At 54.8% G+C, this 8,760-nt stretch overlaps 1 protein-coding gene across 1 annotated transcript in view; it reads right to left on the minus strand.

The window, feature by feature from the left end:
- LOC104295645 (disintegrin and metalloproteinase domain-containing protein 2-like) overlaps positions 1 to 8,760 on the minus strand; it is a 10,217-nt gene that overhangs the window by 983 nt on the left and 474 nt on the right. Inside the window, exons 2-16 of the mRNA XM_009895414.1 lie at positions 8,528 to 8,589; positions 8,068 to 8,146; positions 7,840 to 7,916; positions 7,497 to 7,689; positions 6,947 to 7,003; positions 6,678 to 6,749; positions 5,705 to 5,871; positions 3,953 to 4,133; positions 3,645 to 3,734; positions 2,952 to 3,150; positions 2,346 to 2,454; positions 1,732 to 1,915; positions 1,405 to 1,485; positions 771 to 879; positions 452 to 611 (exon numbers count right to left, since the gene is read on the minus strand). Coding sequence (XP_009893716.1) covers positions 452 to 611; positions 771 to 879; positions 1,405 to 1,485; positions 1,732 to 1,915; positions 2,346 to 2,454; positions 2,952 to 3,150; positions 3,645 to 3,734; positions 3,953 to 4,133; positions 5,705 to 5,871; positions 6,678 to 6,749; positions 6,947 to 7,003; positions 7,497 to 7,689; positions 7,840 to 7,916; positions 8,068 to 8,146; positions 8,528 to 8,589 — 1,820 coding nt within the window. The remainder of the gene's footprint in view (positions 1 to 451; positions 612 to 770; positions 880 to 1,404; positions 1,486 to 1,731; positions 1,916 to 2,345; positions 2,455 to 2,951; positions 3,151 to 3,644; positions 3,735 to 3,952; positions 4,134 to 5,704; positions 5,872 to 6,677; positions 6,750 to 6,946; positions 7,004 to 7,496; positions 7,690 to 7,839; positions 7,917 to 8,067; positions 8,147 to 8,527; positions 8,590 to 8,760) is intronic.

Consider the following 8,760-nt stretch of genomic DNA (forward strand, 5'->3'; position numbering starts at 1 on the left):
CCCTCTGCCTGACGCAGCCCCGCTCCCACCCGCTCCGCTCCTTCACATCACACACAGTCCGCTGCCACTCTCCATTCTTACGGGGCCCCGCAGCTCCTCCGGTTCCTTACTTTTCCCCTTTTACAGTTGGCTTTCCCCGGGAATTAGCAAACAGAACACCTATGTCCTCCAGCTCTTGCACACAGGCAGCGTGCCTGGTGCCAGGAAACCCACCCTTTGTTTTGCTTCTCCTACATTTGTAAATTTTAGCCATCTGTTTGCTGGTTTCTTCCCTTCATGACCAACAATCGGTTCCCAGTTTACCAACAGACAGTCCCTCTTTCCCAAGCGCTGCTTTCCCTGCTCTGCCCCGGCGGCAAACCCCACCACCGACCGCTGCGGTAACTCCGTCCTCGCTGCCCATCTCCCACACCAGAGTGGAGGATTTGCATTAACTAAGTGATCAACTCACCCAGCCGCTTGTGACCCCCTCCTTGCACAGAACTTTCTCAGCCGTCTCCACTTTGTAATCATGACGATGGCACAGATGAGGACGAGGAGGAGGACGCCGCCGCAGCTCAGCCACAGCCCGTTCTTCAGCACGGCCAGGGCAGGGGGTTTGGTGGTCTCATCTCGGGACGGAAGCACAGGTACAGCTCTGGGTAATGCCGCGCAATGCCATGAGCCACCTGCTCAGCTGTGAGCACGACGAGGCCCTTCGTGGGGCCGTGGGAGCTGCCGTTGCACCCGGTAAAACCACGGGGCACGCAGAGCCCGGCCGCGGCGCTCACCGGCACCCAGCGCGCTGTCAACGCTTCCGCCTACGGAGGATCCTCGAGTCTTGCAGTGGGGGGGGTTCCAGCCCGGATCGCAGTGGCAGTTCTTCTTGTTGTTGCACACCTGCCAACACCAGGGCGGGCAGAGGCATCCCGCACTGTAAGCCCCCGCTGAGGACCAGTGCTCCATCTCCTCCGGGACTGCGGCTTTGCCCCCCGCCCCGGCTCTCCCCGGCGCCACGGCACCCCCTGCGACCACAGCCCCACGCACACCCCACGGCCGTCCCCAGTGCTCCCCCTCTGCCGGTCCCCACAGCCTCTCGCCTAGCACCGCTACACTGATCGTTTCCAACACTATTTCAGTTATGTGCGGTTAAATCCTCCCTAGATAATCTTTTCCAGTTTTCTACTAATCTAGACAGACACTCCGAGCCCCTTCATCTCACTTATTTTTCGCCTGGGACGGAACATCAGTTAGGTACTCTCACTTAATTTCTCCCACAATAACTTGTTACTGTGTGATGATTTGGGAGAACGGGTCTGGGCAACTCACAGACGAGCCCCAGTGGGCATTTCACCAGAACCGCTCGCTCCTCTTCAGCAATATTCATACCAATGACTCTAACTCAGCTGCACCGCTCTTACTTACTCCGTGCCCGTGGCATTTTTTCTGCATGTCGCAGTCATACTTCAGGACCGAAAGTGGGTGGCACGTGCCATTCAAACAAACCTGAAAGACCAAAAGGAAAAAAATCCCCCTGGGCTTTTTCCATCACCCTTTACCACACTTGCTGTAACTCTAAAAAGGATTCCTCACCCTAAAGAACAACCAAAAGGCAAAAGCACAGGTAATAATTATTAACAACATAAGTATAGACCATCTTTAACTCATACTGCAGAACAGCAACTATTTCTGGAACTGCTGCGGTTGTGATAATTCTATGCCCTTTGCAGCTGCCCACGCAGTATTTCTCACCTTTCCGGGACCGCACTTTGTGCCTTCTTTCACCAGGAGAGGATCCGGCGCTGTGGGTCCCAGCATAAAATCGAAAGACACGCAGAGATGTTCTTGCACTTGGGCATAAATTACGGCACCCTTGACTTTTGTGAAGGGAATACGGTTCGGGAATACACACACTAACTTTCCACATTCCAGATTCCTGAAACATTCATTAGCACAATAAATGAGAACAGTACAGACAGCGACTGATTGATAGCGCCGGAGACGCTGAGGGGCACAACTTGGGGAGGGGGATTTAGATGAAATGAAAACACAAGCCCGTGACATTTCAGAAAAGTTCGGTCCTTGACACCAGGGGAGAGGCTGTCCTACGGACCTGCAGAACACCGAGCGCTCGCACCGCACCGCGAGGTGAGTGCGGAAGTCACCTTTGGAAGGCTCCAGTTTCTCCACAACACTCTTTCTCTGAGGAACTCCTCGAGCGAATACTGCACCTCAGTTCCGCCCAACAAAAGAAAACATACCGAAGGCAACCTTCTAACGGGTTATTGCTTTGCATCGACAGCAAAGAGAAGCCCAAATCAAACATATATTCCCAACTCAACACTTTGCGTTCCCGTGAAACCTACAGCCAGGAACAGGGCCGGTAGCCGTCCCTTGGGTGGGTGCCGCAGTGCCCAAACCTGTCCTGCTGGCTGTTGACTTCTTCGTAACAGGCCAAAGGAGCATTTTTTGCACCTGGAAGTTTAGAAATAACACTGGTTAGCACTGAGGGTAATACAGACCAAGATACCTCTGCTGCCCCTAACACTTAGTTCTTGCCTCTGACAGGAATACTCGGCTGCTGCTCCAGCCCCATCGCTAGCCACCTCCGTTCAGGTTGTGGGACAGACCTCACAGACAGCCTGCCCAGTCCAAAACACCTCCCACAACAGCACCAGGGCACGTTTCTGGCTCATTCTCCCCCCCGAGGAGGCAGGGGGGTGCATGACTGCTCTGCCAGCCTGAGATCCCCGCGGCAACCGTCACCCTCTTCTGGTGGCCCATTCCCTTCCCCTCTCCCCAGGCGTGGGACATCCGTCCTGTGGTCTCTCCTGCCCTTCCACACACCGCATACTCCCGGCACTCTCCAGTTTCCCCAGTTTCACGTAAGAGAGAGGGTGGGCATCCTTCGTGCTCGGATGCTGCCTCCTGCCCTAGAGCAGCCCTGGAGCTCGACGCCAGCGCTGCGTTACCTCTCCCGTAGAGCTGCCGGCACTGCAGGTCCGGAGACTGGCAGCGTCCTTGGTAGGAGTAGCCGGTGCCGCGCTCGCAGCCGTGCCCGTCCTGCACGTGCAGGTCGGGGGGACAGGACGCGGAGGACCCGTTGCAGAACTCGGGCAGGTCGCACTGTGCGTCGGCGGCGGGACGGCACTGTGAGTTCTTCTTCTTGAACTGGCAGAGGAGGCAGAAGGGACTCTCCTCGCCACAGCCTTCCGCACCGCGGCGTGGTGCCCCCTCCGGCCCCCGAGACACATCCCCGGTCCCTCAGGACCAGCCCTGAGGCGCTCGGCTCATCCCGCGCACGACACAGTGCCCGCGACACTCCTCCTCCCGTGACATTCCTCCCGGGGGTTCAGGCAGCCGAGCGGGAAAGCCCTTCCCCGGGAACCTCTCCACAGTGGAAAGTTTGTCTCCATCCTTCAGCACGGGAACATACTATTTCTCAAAAGTTAAGTAACTATCTTGTGATCATTATAAAAACGTGCCTTATCTGACATTACAACATAACGCAGAGGAGATAAAACGCAGCACAAACACCGTTTTGTGTTTTGGAGGTGCCCGTCCCAGCAGATCCAGCAGCTGTCCGACCGTGCTGCCCTAGAAACTATTTCTGCTCCAAGGTTTAAAAACGGCCTTGACTTGTGGTAATGGCGCACCCCCCTCACCTGGCAGTTTTCACAGCACAATCCCACGGAGCACTTCACTCCCGGTTTGAAGGTGCACTGAGGAGCGCAGCACGTGTCTGACGCACAGGCCTGCGAACGCACCGGCATTTGCCGCAAACCTCCCGGTCCGCAGCAGCGCCGCTCCCCCCGAGCCCCGTCCTCCCCACGGGGAGCGCGCCGCGGCGGGGCCTGGGGAGAGCAGCACCGCTGCGTTTCTGCGTGGGACCACGGCAATGCTTTATACGCCACCTGAGACCGCTCTCAGGGCCAGAAGAAAGCACAGCCCTCCGGCGGAGCGCGGCACCCACCTCCGGCGCGCCGCAGTCGCACTGCTCGCCGGGCTCCACCGCGCCGTTGCCGCAGACGGCCCCGCGGTAGGAAGGCTGACGCAGAGCGTGTCGGATGAAAGGGCAGTCCCTGTTCTGCTTCAGGAAGGTTTCGAAGTCCCTGATGCTGCAGCTGCTAAAGGCTTTTGTCCCGCCGAAACCTCTGAAATAAAGCAATTATCCCTTTATGTGTTAACACATCGACCCGCTTCACTCTCTCCACAGCTCTGTGCGACCGAGGGACTCGAGCAGCGCTGGCACGCGGTGTGGCGTCCCCCGGGTGTCCTTCAGTCCGGTTGCCAAAACAGCCTTTGCACTGCGCTGTTCACAGAGACTGAGCGGCAATCAGCAGTATCTTGCTTTTGAAAAGAAAACCGCTCATTTCTCAAGTCAAATCACTACTTTATCATTCCTATAGTAAGAACAATGTTTTTTTTCTCCCAATGTTTCAAGTTCCTTTTAGGATATCACTCTCGATGTGCTATTTTAATGTATGTCAACATGCAATCATTTTGTAAGACTTGATTCAAATCATGGATGACCAATAACACAGGCAGAAGTGCTGGAAGAGCGCACTTTCCTGTTCAAAGCAAATGCAACTACTACTTCTCAAAAATATTCACTAACACAAACGTTGCAATGTTTATGGCTGAGATGATATAATGGAAGGCCAAAATATCTCAGGATTTCTAGTAATTAAAACACATTTTTATTTTAACTCCTATTTTCTCATTGCCTATTCTTTTCCCCGTACTAACAAAATCAAATCCGAACTGAAATTCAGACTGATTCATCTCTTAATGTTGGTGTCTACACTTATATACCGTTACATATTTACATATACCTATTCACACGCGCACACACATATATAAATACAGCTCCTCGGGCTCGGGAGGGAACTTTTCCCCCCGTAGGCACTCGGCTGCACTGACCGCTTACCCCGACGCTCCCAAAGACCAAAAGCGTTTGAGGTCCACAACTCCCGTGCGGTCGGTTTGCAGGCAACGCTTGTGCACAAAGCTAACTTTTATCGCATTTCGGGAACTAGAAATTATTTCAGATTGCCGGACGTGCCATTTCTGAATGCTAACACTCAAAAAAAGAACGGCTCTTGCCTAGTCCCAGCAAGACGCGCCCAAGACACCTCTGATGAGAGGACACCCTGCCCACCCACCGCATCTGCCCCGGCCCCCGCAGCGCCCGCAGCGCGCCGGACCGGGACCGACCCACTCACAGCGCCTCCGGGCTCATGAGGCAGACGGTCCCGGGGTCATTCTGATGCTTTATATACTCTCCAATCCTTTTTCAACAAATTATTCTAAAAAAGAAATTAATCCTGGGAACTGAATGCAAATACTGTTCTTAACTGGTAATAACACTTCCACACTTGGAATATCATGAACCGTTATGTTGATGAAGTACATGTTGGAATCTGTCTTATTGTAGCACAGCAGCTGTAGATCTGCAATTGATAATGAGAGTTAAAAAAATATTAAAACCCATTTTACTCTCGCTGCCCTGAAAAATGCAAAAAAGAACAACAGCGGCAATATTTATCTGAATTGTGTTGGACATTATATCTTTTCTTGGAAATATTACCCTTTGGCGCGTGCCTCACTGCCTTCTCACTTAATTTTTACAAGAGGCATTCATAGCAAATTCTGTTTTTCAAAAGTCCACACTCAGCAGGTTGTTACTCTCCGCTCCTCAATACCGACACTAATTTGTTCTTACAGGAGCAGATACGGCACTTCGTGGGGCTGCAGAGCGGGGCTGGACCGCTTCCACGCCAACAGCTGCGCCAGCGCTTCCCCTCCATCCCCCGTTGTCTGAACTGTGCCGTTGTCCATCCACACCTCCACGGCGGACAGCGTGACTCTGAGATCAAGGGACCGGAACAGCTGAAAGTTTAACGAGAGAAGTGGCTGTTCCCGTACGTTTCATTTCAAGTGCTGTTTAACCATTTGCTCTCGTTCGCAGCCACGCTGCTTCGGGAAGACACACAGGAGCCGTTGGCAACTGATGACTGCTTTGTATGTGTGTCATGAAAAAGGCGTGGGAAATAGAAAAACAATAGTCCAAAAGAGCAAAAAAATAATTAGTTCGGTAAGCAGGATCTAATAAACCCAAAGACAACCTGAGCTTGAGCGGAGATAATAAATAATGAAACACACAGAATGCACAAACTTCTCCTTGTCTGCATTTTTTAGGTTTCCAGGAGGAGACACGACATTCCCTGTCGTTTCGAGTCAAGCGCTCACCCAGCGGTGTACGCTGTGTACTCTGTCTCCTCAGACAGAGAGACGGACAGGAGCGGCGGCGGCCGCGGGCACCGCCTCAGCGCAGCACGGCCCCTCGGCGCAGCGCGTCCCGCGGGAGAGCGTGTCACCGCAGGGACGGCGGGCACCGGCCCCGCTGCGCTCCAGCAGCACTGACGTAGAGCCCGTGTGCGTGTTGGCCAGCGAGGGGTAAAATCCCCTCCACACCTCCCGCCCCAGTCTGGACAAGTCCCACACAAACCTGGAGCTCTGACAGACTCAGCCAAAAAGTCAAAAGCTAAAAAGCTGAGATTCAGTATCTCCGGAACGCACAGTTAATTATTATTTTCTCCAAAATTAGGCAAATCGTACCGATACCCATCCGTTAGTAGGCTGAAATAAGCCATCAGAATTTCTGTCTCAGTACATACAAATCAAGAAAAACTCACGCTGTTGACCAAGCCGGAGACCTGAACGATCTTCTGCGTCACAACGTACTCATCTCCTCCCAGGTAGTCGAACTGAAAAACGTCATGAGATTCCATCTAGGTTATTTGCCGCGCTGAAGCACAGGGGGTTTTCACGATCCTTCGCAGAGTGGCTTTTAGCCGTGGCCACAAGGCACAGAGCGCACCGCGCCAGGCAGGACCGCGGCGAAGCTTTATTGCAAAGGCAAAGAAACCCAACACAGAACAGGAACTGACTGACACACACTTACCAAAGCCCTCTCCAAAACCACGTAGAGTGCCATCTCTTGCTGGTATTTGGACACTGACTGGAAAAAAAATGTTCTTCACAGTTAATAATTCATTTCACTAATTCAGTCATGAGGCGTAACAAATGCTGCCTTGTCCCAGACACTGAACCTTCCACGAGGCACCGCCATCTGCTGATTTTGTTTTCAGAGCAGAAAGCAAAAGCCGCGTATTAACACTTAGGCCAACGCTGAAGTCTTTCACTAATACCGTTGGCTCTCGGCTCAGAGGAACACTGGAGCTTTGGGACACTCATGGGGACCCCGTGGCCGAAGCGGACAGCACATCGCTGCCAACCGTCTGCAAACTGGAGGGAGAAATGCCCCGGCTCCTGCAAACCCATCAATAAATCTTGCAGCCCTCGGTGACACCTCTCATTAGGCACAAGATGAGTAACGATACACACGACACCCCATCACACACGCTGGCACTCCCGGACACCTCCTGGGGGATCAGACCCCTCCTCATGTGACGGGGACATCAGTGCCACCGTGACGACACGCGCCCACTCACTTCATCCCCTCCGTGCGCTTTGCGCGACATCTCCTCCGCTGTCAGCCCGCCGAGGCCCCGCTCGGGGTGGCCGGTGGCCAAGAGGGAACCTGCCGTCTTCTCCTCACTCACTCGATACACAAAGTGCTCGAACGCAGGAGAATAATCCAGGGGCTCGATCCCGTAGCTGACGTTCACAAACTGCAGCAAGCCCCTGCCACAGGGACGGCGCGTCGTTTGTCACCAGATGTTGTGGGGAAGCTGCCGCAGCCCCCGGCGCCACGGAGCGCGGTGGCCAGAGCATCCCTGGGCTCCCCCGTGGCACCGACAGGCACGGCAGCGCCGGGAGGCGGCAGTGCGTTACCTGAGCCCCGAGCAGGTGCTGAGGGTCACTGCCGAGCTGGGGAAGCCCTCGACGTACCCCCGGTAGTGGCAGCCGCCCTACAGCCCGACAGAGCACAAGGAGCCCCTTCCGTGACCACGAAAGCAATTCCCGCACCCGTCCCCCAACCCGCCCGACTGCGCACAGGGGACAGCAGCTCTACGCTGCATCGCTGACGGTACAAAATACCCCAAAACAATCCACGGTTACCTTGAAACGGGTTGAGTCAGAGCGTGAAGATCCCTTCTCATTAGACACGTAAATCCTGAAATCATCAGATAAAAAAACACTACAAAAGAAAGAGGTAAAGTGAAGCATTTAAAATAGTCCTGTCTTACCCAGTTTCCCGAGTTTATTCCGGTCCTGCAGCCCGCGCCGTTGTGTTGCTCTGACAGATGGGGAACCCATTGGCTCACGGGTGCAAACGTCCCCCAAACCCTCCTTGCAGAGCCGGGCACGTGGCACACGCACACGTTACTGCGGCTTTGGGACGTGTCGGCATCAGGGTGCCGTCCGGGTGGCTCCGGGGGCTGGGAGAGCCCGAGGGAGCCGTGGCGGTGTGAAGGGCGGCGGGAGGGGATGGCCCCACACCGTCCCGCTCCGGGAGCAGAGTCACAGCCGGGGAACAGGACAGCAGCGGTCAGACGGGGTGACGCCAGGGCCAACTTACTGCTGCTGCAGGTGGATGGTGTACGGCCTCCCCTCGATCCCGAGGACGTAGGACACCACGTCCTTGCGCGTGCGGGAAAGCAGAGAAAGGGAGAATTAGGAACGATGACTCCGTTAAAGCTCCGAGGGCGAGCACGAGAGCTCAGCGCTCCCTCGAGGCATGGGCACAGCCTTTGCGGCGCTGGCAGCACCGGGATGGTGCCTCCATTACGGCTGCCAGCACATCTGTCCCCC

This window comes from Charadrius vociferus, unplaced genomic scaffold (assembly GCF_000708025.1).
Source record: "Charadrius vociferus isolate BGI_N301 unplaced genomic scaffold, ASM70802v2 scaffold661, whole genome shotgun sequence".
Classification (NCBI taxonomy): domain Eukaryota; kingdom Metazoa; phylum Chordata; class Aves; order Charadriiformes; family Charadriidae; genus Charadrius; species Charadrius vociferus.